Source organism: Mobula birostris, chromosome 32 (assembly GCF_030028105.1).
Source record: "Mobula birostris isolate sMobBir1 chromosome 32, sMobBir1.hap1, whole genome shotgun sequence".
Taxonomy (NCBI): domain Eukaryota; kingdom Metazoa; phylum Chordata; class Chondrichthyes; order Myliobatiformes; family Myliobatidae; genus Mobula; species Mobula birostris.
The window spans coordinates 19194316-19217052 of NC_092401.1; the positions used below are offsets into that span (position 1 = coordinate 19194316).

General features: G+C 41.9%; 1 protein-coding gene across 1 annotated transcript in view; it reads left to right on the forward strand.

Annotated features, from left to right (window-relative positions):
• The window catches only part of rnaseh2a (ribonuclease H2, subunit A), a 40681-nt gene that overhangs the window by 11917 nt on the left and 6027 nt on the right, over window positions 1-22737 (forward strand). Inside the window, exons 5-7 of the mRNA XM_072248203.1 lie at window positions 8658-8795; window positions 12531-12618; window positions 18123-18246. Coding sequence (XP_072104304.1) covers window positions 8658-8795; window positions 12531-12618; window positions 18123-18246 — 350 coding nt within the window. The remainder of the gene's footprint in view (window positions 1-8657; window positions 8796-12530; window positions 12619-18122; window positions 18247-22737) is intronic.

Consider the following 22737-nt stretch of genomic DNA (forward strand, 5'->3'; position numbering starts at 1 on the left):
ATCCCTAAAAGTTGCCTCACAGGTGGATAGGGTAGTTAAGAAAGCTTATGGGGTGTTAGCTTTCATAAGTCGAGGAACAGAGTTTAAGAGTCGCAATGTAATGACGCAGCTCTATAAAACTCTGGTTAGGCCACACTTGGAGTACTGTGTCCAGTTCTGGTCGCCCCACTATAGGAAGGATGTGGAAGCATTGGAAAGGGTACAGAGGAGTTTGACCAGGATGCTGCCTGGTTTAGAGAGCATGCATTACGATCAGAGATTAAGGGAAGCTAGGGTTTTACACTTTGGAGAGAAGGAGGATGAGAGGAGACATGATAGAGTTGTACAAGATATTAAGAGGAATAGATAGAGTGGATAGCCAGCGCCTTTTCCCCAGGGCACCACTGCTCAATACAAGAGGACACAGCTTTAAGGTAAGGGGTGGGAAGTTCAAGGGGGATATTAGAGGAAGGTTTTTCACTCAGAGAGTGGTTGGTGCGTGAAATGCACTGCCTGAGTCAGTGGTGGAGGCAGATACACTAGCGAAGTTTAAGAGACTACTGGACAGGTATATAGAGGAGTTTAAGTTGGGGGCTTATATGGGAGACAGGGTTTGAGGGTTGGCACAACATTGTGGGCCGAAGGGCCTGTACTGTGCTGTACTATTCTATGTTCTATGTTCTAAGAATAGTAGATTAGCAAAGCTGCAGATCTGAGTTCAAATTCCAAAAAGGGAATTAAATTTTAGAATTTTAGTTTAACAGTCTTGCGGGGGTTGGGGAGGCGGGTGGTTAAGCCTTATAATGGAAACCATAAAACTTCAGATTTGTTGTAAAAAAAAGTTATCTGTTAACTAATTTTCCTTCAGTGATTCCAGCTCTAGAAATGTGGTTTTTTAACCGCGTGTTAAAGCATTGGTTTGATCATCATCTCTTCATTTAATAACCTTTGCCAGTTCCTGTAATCTGCTTGGGATCCTGATGCTGGACTTTTAAAAAATACACTTAAATGTCTATTTAAAAAATGGAGGTTGAGCTTTTTTGTGCTTGATTACATTCAGTCAAGGGTATTAAGTAGCCTGAAAGGTGTAATGCAATGTCTGCCAAAATAGGAAAATTGTGTTTAACTGGTAATTTGAATAAATGTTAATTTTATGACATTCACTATAGGGTGACAAATATAATTGAGTAGATTTTGGGGGGACTTTGTGAGTTATTTACTGGTGCGGTTATTTTCTGCTCTTGCTAATCACCATAAAAACAGAAAGAAAGCATTAAAATACCAGGTTGAAACAATCTTGTGAAAGGTCTTCAACCTGAAATATTACCTCTCTACCTCTCTGGCCTCCCCTCACTTATGTCTAGCCTGCTGAATGTTCAAAGCATTTTCTGTTCGCTTTCTGTCAGATTTCTGGCTTGCGATTTTACTGTTTTTACTTTCACATCATGCCTTTTTCGAAAGTAAATACTCTAAGAGTTTAAAGAAATGGGATTGAGGAAACAGTACAACTTCACAACTATTCACAAGAAATCTCTAACAAAGGAAATCATCCTTTCTTTCAATAATTAACTGCAGTTGATGCCTTAGATAGTGACAACACGATCTTTATTGTTACTGTCAATATGGTTCCAAAGCTGTCTGTTTAGTGATGCTACAAACTGTGACTCATTTTTTGCAATATCCTGTTCTGCTGGTCTTTACAAAAATCATATTGTACAGATTCAGCAGGCGTAATTTCCTTTTATCTTAAGTTATTACAAAACTAAGTTGAGAGTGTCTAGACAAGATTGTCTCCAAATTCTCCACTGGGTTAATCGCTTTTCTTTGCAGAACTGTGGCAAAATTACTATGGCAACAGTGCCAGTTTTAAAGAGAACAGCTAAGGATTTATTTTAATCTTTTTGTATAAAGCTTTTCCATTTCCAATGCACTTTTGATGAATTTCTGTACTGGCCTGATGGTTCATTTGTGCGTGCAGTTTGACTAGCTCAGTGTCCATGAGCAGGACAAATCATTAGCAATCTGCCATTTACATTTTGGAACCTGGGTGAGATTTTGCTTCTTGTACAAGCAAGGTGATGGTTCATTTGGCTCTGAATCAATGCAATTGATTACCCTGGAGCACTCTCATTTATTACTTCAATTAGACTAAAAATTTCCATAAATATTAAAATAAATTGACATGCATGCTTTTACTGGAAATCCATGATGTAACACTCATTTCTTGCTATAAAATTATGTTTAAAATTCACTTTCATTCTGCTGCTCACTGGATGATTTTTTTTTTGTGTTTTGCACCATTCTGTAATTGAGAGCCATCAAGAGACTATTGTGCGTGCAAATCCCAGGAAATCAGTTTCACAGATTCTCAAATCACCAATCATTCCACGATCAAGATCACTTAGATCATATTTTTTCTCCATTCTGATGTTTGATCTGAACAAAACTGAACCACTTGACCATGTGTGCATGCTTTTATACATTGGGTTTCTGCCACATGATTGGCGGAATAGATATATTAGAGCAGGTGTACCTAATAAAGTGGCCACTGAGTGTATGTATAGTAACAGATTATGGTCTTCTATGTTGTTTTTTTGCATGAGACGTCCTCAAATTTGACCGGAATCCATGCCTTTAATGATGAAAATCATTTGCACACAAAATTAATCTCATGTCCATGCTACAGGAAAATGATCAGTCTGGGTTATTTGCACTTCCCATCTTTAGCTATATCTAAAGTTGATGGCTTCTGCCTCTTTTGGGTAGTGAAGTCCCAAAGTCCTTGCTATTCTTTGGATGAGTAAAATCTAAGCTTTCTTGGCTCCCCTATAATCCTTTCAACAACTTGTTGAATCTATGTCCCCTACTTATTTCACATGGAAATCGGTGCCCTCCACAGAGCATGCAAGCGTGCAGCAAGTCTGTGTCTTTATCATATAACCATATAACAATTACGGCACAGAAACAGGCCATCTCGGCCCTTCTAGTCCGTGCCAAACTCTTACTCTCACCTAGTCCCATCGACCTGCACTCAGCCCATAACCCTCCATTCCTTTCCTGTCCATATAGCTATCCAATTTAACAAAGCCTATCCACGTCAACTCTTATCTATCCTCCTCATAATTTTAAATACCTCTATCAAGTCCCCCCTCAACCTTCTATGCTGCAAAGAATAAAGACCCAACTTGTTCAACCTTTCTCTGTAACTTAGGAAGTGAAACCCAGGTAACATTCTAGTAAATCTTCTCTGTGCTCTCTCAATTTTGTTGACATCTTTCCTATAATTTGGTGACCAGAACTGTACACAATACTCCAAATTTGGCCTTACCAATGCCTTGAACAATTTCAACATTACATCCCAACTCCTATACTCAATGCTCTGATTTATAAAGGCCAGCATACCAAAAGCTTTCTTCACCACTCTATCCACATGAGATTCCACCTTCTAGGAACTATGTACCATTATTCCTAGATCCCTCTGTTCTACTGCATTCTTCAGTACCCTACCATTTACCATGTATGTCCTATTTTGATTAGTCCGACCAAAATGTAGCACCTCACATTTATCAGCATTAAAGTCCATCTGCCATCTTTCAGCCCACTCTTCTATCTGGCCTAAATCTCTGCAAGCTTTGAAAACCTACTTCATTATCCACAACTCCACCTATCTTAGTATCATCTGCATACTTACTAATCCAATTTACCACCCCATCATCTAGATCATTAATGTATATGACAAACAACATTGGACCCAGTACAGATCCCTGAGGCACACCACTAGTCACCGGCCTCCAATCTGACAAACAGTTATCCACCACTACTCTCTGGCGTCTCCCATCCAGCCACTGCTGAATCCATTTTACTACTTCAATATTAATACCTAGTTATCAAAGCATTTGTCAATGCTTTGCAGCACACTTGAGTGCTTGGTGGAGGGCTCTGATGCTTTTTGTTGGTGGGGTGGGGGAAGGTCGTTGCCTTGCTGCTGCTTGTGTGTGGGAGGGGGGAGTTGGGGTGCTTTGGGGTTCTAATGCTTTAACTGTCATTCATTCTTTGGGGCATTCTTTTCATGGATGTTTGCGAAGAGAAAGAATTTCAAGATAGATATTGTATATATTTCTATGATATTAAATATACCTATTGAAATGAGTCCTTCCTTTTCACACTGAGTCTATTATCATTTTAATGCAAGTTAGACAAAAAGAACAGAATTAGGTTATTTGGCGCATCGAGTCTGCTCCACCATTCCATCAAGGCTGATTTATTATTCCTCTCAACCCTATTATCCTGCCTTCTCCCCAACACTTTTAACACCCTGACTAACCAACCTCCGCTTTAAATATATCCAGTGACAAGACCTCTACAGCCTTCTGTGGCAATGAATTCCTCAGATTCTCTGCAGTCTAGAAAGGGAAATCCCTCCTCATCTCTGTTCTAAACGGATGTCTTTCTGTTCTGAGGCTGCGCCTTCTGGTCCTAAGCTCCCCCGCTATAGGAAAATCCTCTCCATACCCATTCTACTTAGGCCTTTCAGTATTCGATAGGTTTTGCAATGAGATACCCTTTATAGAAACATAGAAAATAGGTGCAGGAGTAGACCATTCGGCCCTTCGAGCCTGCACCGCCAATCAGTATGATCGTGGCTGATCATCCAACTGAGAACCCTGTACCAGCCTTCCCTCCATACCCCCCGATCCCTTTAGCCACTAGGGCCATATCTAACTCCCTCTTAAGTATAGCCAATGAACTGGCCTCAACTGTTTCCTGTGGCAGAGAATTCCACAGATTCACCACTCTCTGTGTGAAGAAGTTTTTCCTAATCTCGGTCCTAAAAGGCTTCCCCTTTATCCTCAAACTGTGACCCCTCGTTCTGGACTTCCCCAACATCGGGAACAATCTTCCTGCATCTAACCTGTCCAATCCCTTTCGGATTTTATACGTTTCAATAAGATCCCCCCTCAATCTTCTAAATTCCAGCGAGTATAAGCCTAGTCGATCCAGTCTTTCTTCATATGAAAGTCCTGCCATCCCAGGAATCAATCTGGTGAACCTTCTTTGTACTCCCTCTATGGCAAGAATGTCTTTCCTCAGATTAGGGGACCAAAACTGCACACAGTACTCCAGGTGTGGTCTCACCAAGGACTTGGACAACTGCAGTAGTACCTCCCTGCTCCTGTACTCGAATCCTCTTGCTATGAATGCCAGCATACCATTCGCCTTTTTCACCGCCTCCTGTACCTGCATGCCCACTTTCAATGACTGGTGTACAATGACACCCAGGTCTCGTTGCACCTCCCCTTTTCCTAATTGGCCACCATTCAGATAATAATCTGTTTTCCTGTTTTTGCCACCAAAGTGGATAACCTCACATTTATCCACATTAAATTGCATCTGCCATGAATTTGCCTGCTCACCTAACCTATCCAAGTCACCCTGCATCCTCTTAGCATCCTCCTCACAGCTAACACTGCCGCCCAGCTTCATGTCATCCGCAAACTTGGAGATGCTGCATTTAATTCCCTCATCTAAGTCATTAATATATATTGTGAACAACTGGGGTCCCAGCACTGAGCCTTGCGGTACCCCACTAGTCGCTGCCTGCCATTCTGAAAAGGTCCCGTTTATTCCCACTCTTTGCTTCCTGTCTGCCAAGCAATTCTCTATCCACATCAATACCTTACCCCCAATACCGTGTGCTTTAAGTTTACACACTAATCTTCTGTGTGGGACCTTGTCAAAAGCCTTTTGAAAATCCAAATATACCACATCCACTGGTTCTCCCCTATCCACTCTGCTAGTTACATCCTCAAAAAATTCTAAGAGATTCGTCAGACATGATTTTCCTTTCACAAATCCATGCTGACTTTGTCCGATGATTTCACCGCTTTCCAAATGTGCTGTTATCACATCTTTGATAACTGACTCTAGCATTTTCCCCACCACCGATGTTAGGCTAACCGGTCTATAATTCCCCGGTTTCTCTCTCCCTCCTTTTTTTAAAAAGTGGGGTTACATTAGCCACCCTCCACTCCTCAGGAACTAGTCCAGAATCTAAAGTGTTTTGAAAAATTATCACAAATGCATCCACTATTTCTTGGGCTACTTCCTTAAGCACTCTGGGATGCAGACCATCTGGCCCTGGGGATTTATCTGCCTTTAATCCCTTCAATTTACCTAACACCACTTCCCTACTAACATGTATTTCCCTCAGTTCCTCCATCTCACTGGACCCTCTGTCCCCTACTATTTCCGGAAGATTATTTATGTCCTCCTTAGTGAAGACAGAACCAAAGTAGTTATTCAATTCGTCTGCCATGTCCTTGCTCCCCATAATCAATTCACCTGTTTCTGTTTGTAGGGGACCTACATCTGTCTTAACCAATCTTTTTCTTTTCTCATATCTATAAAAGCTTTACAGTCATTTTTTATGTTCCCTGCCAGTTTTTTCTCATAATCTTTTTTCCCTTTCCTAGTTAAGCCCTTTGTCCTCCTCTGCTGGACTCTGAATTTCTCCCAGTCCTCAGGTGTGCCACTTTTTCTGGCTAATTAGTATGCTTCTTCTTTGGAATTGATACTCTCCCTAATTTCCCTTGTTAGCCACGGGTGCACTTCCTTCCTTGATTTATTCTTTTGCCAAACTGGGATGAACAATTGTTGTAGTTCATCCATGCAATCTTTAAATGCTTGCCATTGCATATCCACCATCAACCCTTTAAGTGTCATTTGCCAGTCTATCTTAGCTAATTCACGTCTCATACCTTCAAAGTTACGCTTCTTTAAGTTCAGAACCTTTGTTTCTGAATTAACTATGTCACTCTCCATCTTAATGAAGAATTCCACCATATTATGGTCACTCTTACCCAAGGGGCCTCTCACGATAAGATTGCTAATTAACCCTTCCTCATTGCTCAATACCCAGTCTAGAATAGTCTGCTCTCTAGTTGGTTCCTCGACATGTTGGTTCAAAAAACCATCCCGCATATATTCCAAGAAATCCTCTTCCTCAGCGCCCTTACCAATTTGGTTCACCCAATCTATATGTAGATTGAAGTCACCTATTATAACTGCTATTCCTTTATTGCACACATTTCTAATTTCCTGTTTAATACCATCCCCAACCTCACTACTACTGTTAGGTGGCCTGTACACAACTCCCACCAGCGTTTTCTACCCCTTAGTGTTATGCAGCTCTACCCATATCGATTCCACATCCTCCCGGCTAATGTCCGCCCTTTCTATTGCGTTAATCTTCTCTCTAATCAGCAATGCTACCCCACCTCCTTTTCTTTCATGTCTATCCCTCCTGAATATTGAATATCCCTGAACGTTGAGCTCCCATCCTTGGTCACCCTGGAGCCATGTCTCTGTGATCCCAACTATATCATATTCATTAATAACAATCTGCACTTTTAATTCATCCACATTGTTACAAATGCTCCTTGCATTGACACACAAAGCCTTCAGACTCGCTTTTACAACACTCTTAGCCCTTATACAATTATGTTGAAAAGTGGCCCTTTTTGATTTTTGCCCTGGATTTGCTGGCCTGCCACTTATACTTTTCACCTTACTATTTTTTGCTTCTACCCTCATTTTACACCCCTCTGTCTCTCTGCACTGGTTCCTATCCCCCTGTTGTGAACTAACCTCCTCTCTCCTAGTCTCTTTAATTTGATTCCCACCCCCCAACCATTCTAGTTTAAAGTCATCTCAGTAGCCCTCGCAAATCGCCCCGCCAGGATATTGGTCCCTCTAGGATTGAAGTGTAACCTGTCCTTTTTGTACAGGTCACACCTGCGCCAAAAGAGGTCCCAATGATCCAAAAACTTGAATCCCTGCCCCCTGCTCCAATCCCTCAGCCACGCATTTATGCTCCACCTCACTGCATTCCTACTCTCACTGTCGCGTGGCACAGGCAGTAATCCTGAGATTACTACCTTTGCGGTCCTTTTTCTCAACTCCCTTCCTAACTCCCTGTATTCTCCTTTCAGGACCTCTTCCCTTTTCCTACCTATGTCATTGGTACCTATGTGTACCACAACCTCTGGCTCCTCACCCTCCCACTTCAGGATATCTTGGACACAATCAGAAATATCCCGGACCCTGGCACCAGGGAGGCAAACTATCATCCGAGTCTCCGGACTATGTCCACAGAATCGCCTTTCTGACCCCCTTACTATAGAGTCCCCTATTACTACTGCCCTCCTCTTCCTTTCCCTACCCTTCTGAGCTACAGGGCCGGACTCTGTGCCAGAGGCACGGCCACTGTTGCTTCCCCCAGGTGAGATGTCCCCTCCGACAGTACTCAAACAGGAGTACCTATTGGCAGGGGCACAGCCACCAGGGTATTCTCTATTACCATTCTTCTGAACTCCAGTGAGTACAGACCCAGAGCCTTCAAATGCTCCTCATATATTAACCCTTTCATACCTGGAATCATTCTTATGAACACTCTATTCTAAGGAAAATAATCCCATCTCTGCTCTTAACTAACATTCTCCAATTCTGAGAGTATCTTTACACATTTCATCCGCACCCTCTCTTGTGCTGTCATTTTTTTATGTTGTCTATAACTCCTTAAGAAACTACTAGACTTTTTAAAAAGCGGTGTCCTTGTGCCACATGTAGTAGATTATACCTAACTGTGCTCCCATTTACCTTTGTTTATTTATCCTTAGGTTTATGTAGACACAGTAGGACCAGCTGAAAAATATGAAGCCAAGCTGAAGGAGCGTTTCCCTGAGATTGAGGTTACAGTCAGAGCCAAGGCTGATTCCTTGTTTCCAATTGTCAGTGCGGCCAGTATATGTGCCAAGGTGAGCGCTGAAGATGTGTTTCACCTTTCAATCTGGGCAACATTGAATATTATGTCTCAAGGTCTTATACAACCTTCTCCAAGTCAGATGGAGACAAGCAATTTGTTCTTGCCTCCACACATCCAGTGAAATGATAAGAACAGTTGAAACTGAGTTTCAGTTTGTGCAAGATAACGTCTGGTAAATGCTTGGTATATTAGTATTACAATATCTTAATTTTCTGAGCGTACTCTTATCATTGCTCCATATTAAGATATTTTTTAAAAAACCTCCCCCAAGTAAATTTCTTTTTGCTTCTTACTGTGCTTTTGCATACGAACTCCAGCTTTTATTCCTTTTAAGTTTACATTAATCATTATGAAAAATTGCGCCCAAAAATTTCAAAAGTATTGTTTAATCTACCTGCCATTTGGATTTCATCAGTGTAGCAAATATTGGGAGATTCAGTGGTGACTCAGCATTGAAGTTACTGACTGGACACATCGCTTGTGTGATCCACGTAAATGTGTTCCTTTACCAAACTACAATATAAACTTAAATTTTGCTAACCTGTAAGAATTCATTTGGTTGGGGAGTGGCAATTTCTTTCAGATCCCATCCAATTGAGTTGGAATTGCATAGGGACTTGGTAGTCCTAGTGTAGGATTCCCTAAAAGTTAACTTGCAGGATGAGTCAGTGGTGAGGAAGGCAATGCAATGTTAGCATTCTTTTCCCAAGGGACTAGAATATAACAGCAAGGATGTTATGCTGAGGCTTTATTAGGCATTGGCCAGACAACATTTGGAATATTTTGTGCAATTTTGGGCTCTGTTTCTAAGAAACAATATGCTGGCATTGGAGAGGGTCCAGACGAGATTTACAATAATTATGAAAGGGTTAATATATGAGGAGTGTTTGATGGCTGTGGCCCTGATCTTGCTGGAATTTAGAAGCTGGTTGGCGGGGTGGGGGTGCGGGGGAAGAGATGGATCTCGTTGAAAGCTACTGGATATTAAAAGACCCAGATAGACTAGATGTGGTCAAGATAATGTCAGAGCAATGTATACAATATACATCCTGAAATGCTTTTTCTTCGTAAAACATTCACAAAAACAGAGAAGTGCCCCAAAGAATGAGTGACAGTTAAACATGAGAACCCCAAAGTCCCCTCCCCTAGCTCCCCTCTCCTATGCGCAAGCGGCAGTGAGCAATGATCCCCCCCTTGCTCCACCAGCAAAAAAAAAGCGCGCATCGGTACTGTCACCAAGCCCAAGCGTGTGCTAATCATTAGCAAATACACAGACCAAAGTTACCCCAAAAGCTTCGCATTTCATCTGAATTCGACAACCCACAGGTTCTCTCTGTCTCTCCCTGGCATGGGAGTGGGAGGTGTCCTTCATTTTCACAGTGAGTGGGAGGCATAACAACAACCTTCTAGTTTACGATCTTAAAAGTCCATTTTGTCACTTTTTTTGAGCTCTGTGTCCAAAAATCGCAAAGACCTTGGGTCTTCGGGCTTACAGCGGAAGATTTTCCAGCCTCCCCGATGACACACAAGTCTCCGGCCCTCAATCCACCCGTCTCCAGAGGTCCGAGATCTTAGGCTTCCGAACACCATTGAGATTCTCAGGCCAAACCCTTGGCATGTGGAATAGCGGCCAGTCATGGAACCCTGAGAACGGGTCCCATTCCCACAAAGAACCAAAGCCTGCGTGTAACTCCAGGTCAGCTTCTTCAAACGAACCCTGAAAGGAAAAAATAAAGATATTAAAGGTAGAATGGAGCTGTATCCGAAGATGCAGGCAATGGAGTCGCTGTTAGATGCCATCATTCCTCCTGAGCTCCATCCCAATTCCTTCATCAGTGGGGGAATCTAGAACCAGAGGACACAACTTAGAAGGACGAAGGAGTCCCTTTAGAACTGATAAGGAGGAATTTCTTTAGCCAGTTGGTGGTGAATCTTTGGAATTCATTGCCTCAGATGGCTGTGGAGGCCAATTCATTGGGTATTAGTAAAGCCAAGGTTGTTAGGTTTTTGATTAGACTACAGACAACAGGTGCAGGAGTAGGCCATTCAGCCCTTCGAGCCAGCACCGTCATTCACTGTGATCATGGCTGATCATCCACAATCAGTACCCTTTTCCTGCCTTCTCCCCATATCCCTTCACTCCGCTATCTTTAAGAGCTCTACCTAACTCTTTTTTGAAGGAATCCAGAGAATTGGCCTCCACTGACTTCTGAGGCAGAGCATTCCACAGATCCACAACCCTCTGTGTGAAAAAGTTTTTCCTCAACTCCGTACTAAATTGTCTACCCCTTATTCTTAAACTGGGGCCTCTAGGTCTGGACTCCCCCAACATCGGGAACATGTTTCCTGCCTCTAGTGTATCCAATCCCTTAATAATATATGTTTCAATCAGATCCCCTCTCATTCTTCTAAATTCTAGTGTATACAACCCCAGTCACTCCAATCTTTCAACATATGACAGTCCGGCATCCCGGGAATTAACCTCGTGAACCTATGCTGCACTCCCTCAGTAGCTAGAATGTCCTTCCTCAAATTTGGAGACCAAAACTGCACACAATACTCCAGGTGTGGTCTCACCAGGGCCCTGTACAACTGCAGAAGGACCTCTTTGCTCCTATACTCAATTCCCCTTGTTATGAAGGCCAACATGCCATTAGCTTTCTTCACTGCCTGCTGTACCTGCATGCTTACTTTCAGTGACTGATGAACACGGACACCTAGATCTCATTGTACTTCCCTTTTTCCTAACTTGACACCATTCAGATAGTAATCTGCCTTCCTGTGCAGATTAGTAAGGTTGTCAAAGGTTACAGGAAGCAGGCAGGGGAATGGGGTCGACTGGTATAATCAGCCATGATGGCTCCACCACTTGGTGGACCAAATGGCCTAATTCTGCTACCATGTCTAATGCGCTTCTGGTGTAACTTATATAAAGTGATAAATGACTCAGTGTGAATAGAATGGCTCACTTCCATTTGAAATAAGTATGAAGCATAGATTTAGCCAGTTCATGAAAGGATTATAGGGGAACTGAGGAAGCTTGAATTTCAGAGAATAGGAGGGATCCCATTCAGATTTGGCTTGGAGAGGATGTTTTGTATATTGGGAAAGTCTAGGCCCAGAGGGTGCAGCCTCAAAATACAAGGATATCCCTTTAGAACAGGGTTGAGGAGAAATTTCTTTAGCCAGAGGGATTTAGATCTTTGGAACTCATGGCACAGATGGCTATGGAGGCAAAGTCATTGGGTAATATTTAAAGCTGAGTTTGATAGGTCCTTTACTAGTCAGAGTATCAAAGGTTACAGGGAGAAGGCAGGAGAAAGGAGTTGAGAGAGAAAATAATTCAAACAGGATGGGATGGCAGAGCAGACTCGATGGGTTGAATGACCTAATTCTGCTCCTATGTCATATGTATGGTGTGGTCTAAAATAATGCATTTTCTTTTTGAATGGTAAAGTATGACCAGTGGGTGTCAGTATTGGGTTGTTTTCTTCAAAGTACAAAAATAATGTTCAAGTCACCAGTTAATGTTTATGTTTAGGAAATACAATAACATTTTTGATGTATTTTGTTGGCAAACAAATGTTTAAAGGTTGCTGTATATATCTTAAAACATTTCAATGCATGATGACATTTAAAATGTATTTTAAAGTAGGATTGGGTTTAAATTTATACATCAGGAGATTGTATGTCGATTCTGACCTTTTAATTTGCATGTCCTCTTCAGGTTGCAAGGGACCATGCCATTCAGTCATGGAAGTTTGTTGAAGATCTAGAAGACATAAGCCCAGATTATGGCTCGGGTTATCCTAATGGTGAGAATTGGAAGTAGGTGGAGGTCATGGGACAGGCACAGTAGAGTGGAGAGTGGTTTGTTTCTTATTAACAGCTGATTTGGGAAGTTCATACTGGATCTTCCAAGGGCTGGTAAGGATAGAGAGCAGCTGATCCTGTCACATTTTACAAACATTTTACTTCTCGATCTGAGTTGCTTTTGTTGTTGATGTATGATATTTATTGATTACCTTTTGAGTAGAATAATAGTTTTATCTGGCTGTACAATTAATTACTTAGGATGCTTTTGAGATTTAGGAGGTAGTGAGAGATTGCTTGTTTTTCTCTCTCAAAGTACACTTCTCCCCTTTTCGATTGGACCGTTTTTGTACCTTTGGTTCAAGAGGCTGATGGTTGAAGAGCAGTAACAGTTCCTGAACCTTGTGTTGTGAGTCATGAACCTCCTGAACCACCTTCCGGATGGGAGCAGTGAGAATAGAGCATATCCTGGGCAGTAGGAGTCGCTGATGATGTTTTCCTGCAACAGTGTTTTGTGTAGATACGTTCGGTGGTGGGGAGGGCTTTACCTGTGATGGACTGGGCTATGTCCACTACTTTTTGTAGGACTTCCTGTTCAAGGGCATTGGTGTTTCCATACCAGGCTGTGATGCAACCAGTCAATATCCTCTCCACTACACATCTATAGAAGTTTGTCAAAGTTTTCCATACCGTGCCGATTCTCTGCAAGCTCCTGAAGTGGTAGAGGTACTGCCGTGCTTTCTTCGTAATTGCACTTAAATGCTGAGCCCAGGAGAAGTCCTCCGAAATAATAACACTGAGGAATTTGCTGATCCTCCCCACCTCTGATCCTCTGAGGGCTGGCTCGTGGAACTCTTGTTTCCTGCTCATGAAGTCAATAATTATTTCCTTAGTCTTGCTGACATTGAGGGATTCATTGCCACCCTTGATTCTGCCTACGGCTGTGGTGTCGTCGGCAAACTTGAATATGGCGTTTCAGCTGTGCTTAGCCACACAGTCATAAGTGTAAAGCAAGCACATCAAGGGGCTAAACACACAGACTTGTGGTGCACCTGTGCTGATGGATATAGTGGAGGAGATGTTGCCAATCCAAACTGACTGAGGAAATCGAGGATCCAGTTGCACAAGGAGGTATTGAGTCCAAGGGCTTAGTTTGAGAAGATGATGATATTGAATGCTGAGCTGTAGTCAATAAAGAGCATCCTGATGCATGCATTTTTTGCTGTCCAGATGTTCCAGGGTTGAGTGAAAAGCCAGTGAGGTGATGTGTGCTGTGGATCTGTTCTTCGGTAAGCAAATTGGAGCGGATCCAAGTTGTTTTTCAGGGAGGAGTTGACGTGTTTCATCATAACACTTCTTCACTGTGGGTGTAAGTGCTACTGGACAATAGTCATTGAGGCAGGTTACCACGTTCTTTTAGGCAGTGGTATAATTGAAGTCTGCTTGAAGCAGGTAGGTACCTCAGACTGCCAAAGCAAGAGGTTAAAGGTCTCAGTGAACACTCCAGCCAGTTGATGAGCACAGGTCTTTAGTACTTAGACAGGTACCCTGTCTGGGCTGGATGCTTTTTGTGTCCTCACATGTCGACCTCGGAGACTGAAATCACGGGGTCATCGGGGGCTGTGGGAGTTTGTGATAATTTTGGCAGATGGATGATTTAAAAAAAAACTAAATCTGTTGCTATGCATTTGTCTGTAATAGCATGTGTAATAACTGATCACTTTTTATATTTGTCATAGTCTGTTAGTAAAGCCAAAATCTGTTGCCTTTTTCTAATTGCCCCTAAAAAGGTGGCAGCAACCCATTTTTTTGTTTGGAACCACAGCAATTCCTCTGGAAGTATTTTTGAGGTTCTGTTGAGTATGAAATTGTAGGATTTACACCTAATGATGCCAAAGGGAAAGAATGATATGTTCTAAGTCAAAATGATATATTATCTGGGAAAAGAATGTACAGACACTGATGTTGTCATTTGCCTGTTGACCTTGCTCTTGACGATAATGTGGGCAGCGTTGTTGGTGTGTAGCTCAGGCATTAACTGCAGTGCACTTTGAAAATGCTCTTTGCTACAACATAGCGGAAAGAGCATTTAGACCAATGAGCAACTTCCCATTAAGTGAATTCCTTTGTCCTGGTTGATATTGAGCTTGTGCTCTTGGAATTGTCCTCATCTTAGAAAGAAAGGTTAAAAACATAAGAAAATCTGCAGTTGCTGGAAATCCAAAGCAGCACACACAAATGCCAGCTGAACTCAGCAGGCGAGGCAGCATCTATGGAAAACAGCTGATGTTTTGGGCTGAGACCCTTCATCAAGACTCAAATTTCACCAGTGCTGATGAAGAGTCTCAGCCGCTGACTATTTACTCCTTTCCATAGATGCTGCCTGGCCTGCTGAGTTCCTCCAGCATTTTGTGTGCGTTGCTTTAGAAAGAAAGATTTACCTTTTCTTGTTACGTGTACATCAAAACATACAGTGAAATATGTCGTGTTTTTTGATGACCAACACTGTCTGTGAATGTGCTGTGGGCATCCCGCAAATGTTGCCATAACCTGTATATCTTTGGAATGTGGGAGGAAATGGGAGAAATCCCACATGGTCATTGGGAGAATGTAGAAACTCTTTACATACAGCAGCGTGAATTGAACCCTGATTACTCTGGTATTGTAAAGGGTATTGCTAGCTGCTGAACTACCATACTGCCCTTGATGTCTTGAAGGATGTAAAGTATTCTATGAAGTTTATAGAATAATAAATGTTTTAAATGATATTTTTATTTTTAATATGTTTAGTCACTTTATTAGCTTAACATTGATAGTCAGATGTTGACCAAGAAATTGCCATCCAGAAAATTTCTTATCAATGTATTTGGATGGAACAGGCACATTGGTGTCAGGAATGGAAAAGTGACTAAAAAGAAAGATGAAAGGTCTTGGCCTGTAGCATCGACTGTTTACTCTTTTCCATAGATGCTGCCTGGCCTGTTGAGTTTCTCCAGCACTTTGTGTGCGTTGCTTTGGATTTCCAGCATCGGCAGATTTTCTTATGTTTGTAAAAAAAAAAATCTTGTTGCTGTGCAACCAAGTTTAATCGACTAGCACTGCTAATTTTGTTCGGAAAGTAATTAGATTTTTGGACAAACATTTACAAATTAGCTGATATCTAGTATCATGAATTCATTATATGATGTGGTGTCACTTCTTCAGGAAGCCCCAAAGAGCATCATAATTAATTGCTTTAAACATTTAGTCATTGTCAATGTGGATAAAAATAACAAATCACAGCAGGTTCCACAGACACCAAGTTTATAACTGGTGAGTTAATGGTGAGCCTTGAGGTAATGTAGTAGTCTGTAAAACCCTGGTTAGACCATGCTTGGAATATTGTGCTTCTGGTCCCTTTATTTTCAGAAGGATGCATGAGAGATTGATGAGGATGTTGCCTGAATTAGAGAGCATGTCTTATCAGGATAGGTTGAGCGAGCTAGGGCTTTTCTCTTTGGAGCGAAGGAAGATGAGACGTGACTTGGTAGAGGTGTACAGGCATAGATGGAGTGAACATTCTGAGCCTTTTTATCAGGGTGGAAATGGCTAACACCAGGAGGCATAATTTTAAGGTGGTTGGAGGAAAGTATTGGAGGGGGGGCATTAGATTTAAGTTTTTTTTACACAGTGTGTTGGGTGTGTAGAATATTGTGCGAGGGGTGGTAGTAGAGGCAGATATCTCAGGGACTTTTAAGAAACTTTTTAGCTAGGCACATGGATGAAAGAAAAATGGAGGGCTATGTGGGAGGGAAGGGTGAGGTAGATCTTGGCACAACATTGTGGGGCAAAGAGCCTGTACTGTTCTGTAACATTCTATGTTCTAATCTGTTTCTTAAAGAGGTGGTTAATAGGATTTGTTTCTGTTCTACAAATGGCATGTGACCAGCCAAGTGGATCTTTTATTAAATCAAAAGATGCCTCTCCCAGCGCTGCAGTCTTCCCTTGGTGTTACTCTGAAGTGCTGGCCAAGAAAGTACATACACGTGGTGGGACTTAAGCCTACGGTTTCCTGACAAAAATACAAATGTTAGCAATTGAGTCAAGCTGACAACCCTCAGCAATTGCTTCTATGCAGGTGGCTCTTTGGATCCTCCGTTGTTAAAATGAATTTGTAGCACATATTTATGTTTTGGGCAATGGTCCAGTCTTAGTATTTGCTGCAATAGCCTGATGCTGCGCATTATATTGTTGTTTGCTATTGATATAATATGAATGGCAAAATCTACAATATTGATTTGCTACTTTCCCTATTTAGTTCATTTAAGTCTCACAGTGGGATTTTTTATTTTTCAGGTGATACAGGGAGAGGAGTTAGGAAAGCTAACACAGGACAAGCATATTCTTCACCACTGTGTAGAATGCGTTATTAAATACTTGATCAGCTTTATCTGTTGCTTTCAGTGATGAGCAGTAGAACAAAATTGAGTGTAACATGAATTAATCTGCAGTGTAGATTTCTCACTGGAGGTATAAACAGCATTTTCTGTTCGGGCCAGAACACTGTATGCTGTGATTGTTTCGTGTGCTGAAAATTATGGTTTCTCACTGACGGGGAATTTGAATCTTTGTAATAATGAAGTGCAAAGGGTGTTCTATATATGCTGTATATGGAAAGTAACATATCCCATATTAACAATCTTTCCCTTTCTTACGTCTGCACTTTTGTTTTGGCTTTATCCAGGTGATAGGTTATATAGTTCATTTGTTCAGTAACAGTTGGGCTTAATTTAATTCCCAGATTTTCCTTGTGTAAGTTATTCTGAGGTTTTGTCATGTTTAATTATTTGTGATAACTGTCTTTAGTAATTTTGTGTAGTGTCCTTCTGGTCACTCCTTGAGGTTTTTGCTGTCCCAAGTAATCTATAAGTCATCTGACGCAGTTAAACATTAAATGAGGGGCGAAGAGACGTGGGGCAGTGTTACAAATTAATGCTGAATCAATCATACCTTGCATAATAGGGATTTATATTGGAGACCTCCCCACCGTTCATCACATTAGCAAGGAGTACTACCACAAAAAAAGCAGAATCCATCATCAAGAACTCCCGCTCTTTTCTCGCTACTATCTTTGAGCAGGGGGTACAGAATCCTTAGGTCCCACACCATTTCAGGAACAGTTATAATGCTCCAACTCTCAGGCTCCTGAACCTGTGTGGATGACTTCACTTACCACAACTGTGAACTGATTCGATAAACTACAGACCCACTTTCAAGGACTCTACGAATCAGCATGCACAATACATCTTCTATTGCACATTGGTTGCATTCTTTGTTTATGTATAGTTTTTTAAAATTCTATTATATTTCTTTATTTTCCTGTAAATGCCTGCAAGAAAATTCACCTCAAAAGACATATCCATATTTTGATAATAAATTTACTTCGACTTTGACTTGACTGCCATTGAGGACTTCCTACATTTTGTTTTACTGTTTTTGAAAATTGAATTGTCTTTGGTTTCTACAGATCCTAAAACAAAGGAGTGGATGGAGAACCACGTAGACCCTGTTTTTGGTTATCCTCAGTTTGTGCGTTTTAGTTGGAGCACAGCCCAGACAATCCTGGATAGTCGTGCAGTACCGGTCCACTGGTAGGTAACGAATGATTCTCTTCTTTAGCCCGTGGTCATATCTCCTGTTTAAGTAGCAGACCTTGTTGTTAGCAATGCCTTGTGCATACTGAATCACAACATTGGGGGTAAATCTAAAAATCAATCTTGCTGATTATTCCTAATTACAAAGGACTTTTCTGTTGGTTTTCTCCCACAATGTGGTGGCTCAAGCTCGAATGCGTTTTCATAATCAGCCATCCTTCTTTGGGAGGGGAATTGCCATGGGTGGGGCCAGTTGGTGGAGGACTGCGTTATTATGGTGTATAGAAACATAGAAAATAGGTGCAGGAGTAGGCCATTTGGCCCTTCGAGCCTGCACCGCAATTCAGTATGATCATGGCTGATCATCCAACTCAGAACCCTGTACCTGCCTTCTCTCCATACCCCCTGATCCCTTTAGCCACAAGGGCCATATCTAACTCCCTCTTAAATATGGCCAATGAACTGGCCTCAACTGTTTCCTGTGGCAGAGAATTCCACAGATTCACCACTCTCTGTGTGAAGAAGTTTTTCCTCATCTTGGTCCTAAAAGGCTTCCCCTTTATCCTCAAATTGCCGCTGAATAGCAACCAAATCATAACTTCAAACATCAGTTAATCTACTCCATCTGCCATCATGCCCCAGCCTTCCTTGTCCCACCCTTCAACCCTTGCTTCAGCCCACCAGTGCCCTTCCTCCTTTTTACATTTTTTGTTTTTTTTCTCATCTGTGATTATATCCGTGACTCTTTACCTAGTGCCCTCATCAACCCTGCTCCCTCTCTTTCCTTTATGGCCCTCTTAGCTAATGTGCCCTAAAGTCAGCAATCAATAGCCTAGCTGAAAACAACAGCAAGTTCTAGAAAGAAAGTGCTTTTGTGCACACTTTACTGGATAGGGTCAATACTTCTGTTGTGCACAATTCCTGAATCCACATTTGTGGAAGTCGTAATTCCCCAACAGCCTCCAAAAACCATAGTTTATCCTGATTTTTCAAGCAATGCCAATGACTTTTTACTTTTTTATTTAGAGATACAGCACAGTAACAATTCGTCCTGACCCAACGGGTCTGTGCTGCCCAATTGCATCCATATTGACCAATTAATCTAGTAACACACAAGTGTTTCGAATGTGGGAGGAAACCAGAGCACGTGGAGGAAACCCACGCAGTGTATGGGAAGAATGTACAGGCTCCTTATAGACAGCGGTGGGAATTGAACCTGGGTCGTTGGTGCTGTAATCAAATTAGGCAAACTGCTATGCTACTGTGCCACACGAAAATTACAAAGCTTACGTCAGTTTTAATTTTGCCTTGTCCTTTACATCTTGATCGGCTAGACTATAGTCCAGCAGATTCTGTCAACTTTTTAGTACTTTGTCCAAGTGACCATTGGCCGTTTGGTCATTGAGCTGTGCTCCTGCTGATTGTCTTCACCACCACCCATGCACTCTAGTCCAGACAAATCGTGACTAGTTTTCGTATCTCACAAAATGCTGATATACTGTGATAGGTCCCATCTGTAGGAAGAGAAACAGTCAGTGTTTCAGTCAGAACTGTGGTGGGCTTTTTGTCTTCTCATGGTCTAACTGCTCCCATTCCCTCATTGGCCAGGTAGCCTTATTTACAGCTTATCCCTGTGGTTACCCCGATCACATTCTCCACTGCTCTTCCTGCAGCTTTACAAGCTGCTTATGTAACTGAACCGAAATGTAAAATCAGTGAGCTGAAAATGTTGACTCTGTTTTTCTTGACACATCTACAACCTGACCTGCTGAATTATTTCAGCATTATCTAATTTTGTTTTGGATTCCCTGCTTTTGTAGGGTTTTTGTGATTTTAGTATCCCAAGTTTTGCTTTGGGTGGTTGTAACTAATTGAAAACAAACCAAGAGTTAGGCTTTACAGCTTTATGTCTCAGTGCAGCATTTCATTTGCCTATTACATTATTAATGGAGTTTTTAATATTAATGCAATGAATATATACCTGATTTTCATTCCAGGTTATTCTAAACTGCAGACATTCCAAAATTTCAGCAGATGTCTCTGTTTCCCTGCGTAATCATGAACAGTGTGGTCAAGTGGTACAGATACATTATCATGGTAGAAGGTGGAATTTGCACATTGTTAAGTTTTATCATGTACAGTATTTCAGAAAGAAAAATAAGGGTCTAGAGGAGGTTCATGTGAATGATCCTGGAAGTGAAAGGATTAATGTATGAAGAATGTTTGATGGCTCTGGGCCTGCATTTGCTGGAGTTTAGAAGAATGTTGTTTGGGTGGGGGGAATCTCATTGAAATCTGTGGAATATTGAAAGGATGTGGAGAGTACGTTTCTTATAGTGAGGGAGTCTAGGACCCAAGGGCATAGTTTCACCAAGGAAGGATGTCCCTTTAGAACAGAAATAAGGAGGAACTTCAGCCAGGGGGTGGTGGACCTGTGGAGTTCATTGCCACAGACAACTGTGGAGGCCAAGTCATTGGGTATATTTAACGTGGAGGTTGATAGGTTCTAAATTAGTAAGGACATCAAAGGTTACAGGGACAAATCAAAAGAAAGGTGTTGAGAGGATTAATCAGCCATGAGAGAATGACAGAGCAGACCTGATGGGCCGAATCACCTAATTCTGCTCCTATGTATTAGTAATCTTATTCAAGCCCCGTGATCCACTTTTGATGCAAATAGTGTATTTTACAGTTGAGTCAGTCTTGTGTTGTTAAGAATGTTCATTTGCATAAATAAGATGTTATCACCTGCAATGTGATGCTCAAGCACCTAGTTATAGTTGAATAAATTAGTACAAATAACAATGGTATAAGTTCGACCATAAGATATTATCATTAGTCCAGCACTTTCACTCTGTCCGCCTCAAAAGGCGGATATTCCCTGTGGCTGTAGATTAAAATCACCAATTTCAATTCTATTTTCCATTTGCATTCTGACATGGTGCCACTCTCAGACTGGAGGAGCAGCACCTCCAATTCCGTCTGGGTAGCCTCCAACTTGATGGCATGATCATTGATTTCTCTAACTTCCAGTAATTTCTCCTCCCTCTCATTTCTCGTTTTCTGTCCCCCACTCTGGCTCCCCTCTTATCCCTTCTCTTCTGCCTACATGCCTTTTACCTCCGACTGGTGATGCCCCTTCTCCGTCTCTTTCTGCGTGGTCCACTCTCGTCTTCTGAAAGATTCCTTCTTCAACCCTTTACCTTTTCCACCTATCACCTCCCAATTTCTCCCCTTCCGTACCCACCTTCCACCTCACTTGGTTTCACCTATCACTCACTAGCTTGTGCTCCTCCTCCTGTACCCACCCTTATTCTGGCATCTTCCTCTTCCATTCCAGCCCTGATGAAGGGTCTCAGCCTGAAGCATCAGCTGTTTATTCCACTGCATTGATGCTGCCTGACCTGCTGAGTTCCTCCAGCCTCTTGTGTTTGTTGCTCTGAATTTCCAGCATCTGCAGAATCTCTTGTGTTTGTGATTATGAGTCCTTTTACTATCTTCTCGACCACCGGATAAGACCACAACTGACCACGGCTAAAGGAATCTTTGTCTGCCAGAGAAAACAGGATCTCCCAGTGGCCACACATTTTAATTCCATGTCCCATTCCCATTCTGATATGTCTATCCACGGCCTCCTCTACTGTCAGGATGAAGCCACACTCAGATTGGAGGAACAACACCTTGTATTCTGTCTGGGTAGCCTCCAACCTGATGGCATAAACATTGCCTTCTCTAACTTCCGTTAATGCCCCACATCCCCTTCGTACCCCATCTGTTATTTATTTCTTTCTCTCTCTCCTTTTTCTCCCTCTGTCCCTCTCACTATACTCCTTGCTCATCCTCTGTGCTTCCCCACCTCCCCCTTTCTTTCTCCCTAGGCCTCCTGTCCCATGATCCTCTCATATTCCTTTTGCCAATCAACTTTACAGCTCTTAGCTCCATCCCTCCCCCTCCTGTCTTCTCCTATCATTTCGGATCTCCCTCTCCCCCTCTCACTTTCAAATCTCTTACTAGCTCTTCTTTCAGTTAGTCCTGATGAAGGGTCTCAGCCCGAAATGTCGACTGTACCTCTTCCTATAGACGCTGTCTGGCCTGCTGCGACACCAGCAATTTTTATGTGTGTTGCTTGAAATTCCAGCATCTGCAGATTTCCTTGTGTTTGCATGGCTAAAGGAAGGCAAGTTATTCTCTTCAACCATTTATCTAGAATGCTGCCTTACATTATATACTTAAATCAAGCTTTTGAAGTAAATTGACAATAGAATTAAAGCTTTTGACCCCATTTCTATAGTTCATTTGTAAATTCCCAAGTAGGTTATTGCTTAACTTCTTACTGTTAGTACTCTTGTCTAATGCCTTGTGTAAAGGGTGGCATTAGTGCCAAAAAGCACAGCTAAATTTTTGTTCGAATTGCAGTTGACTGTAATGTTAATTGTTACATGATTGGTGAGGGATAGGGATGTTCATCAGTAGAGGGTGGAAGTTTAA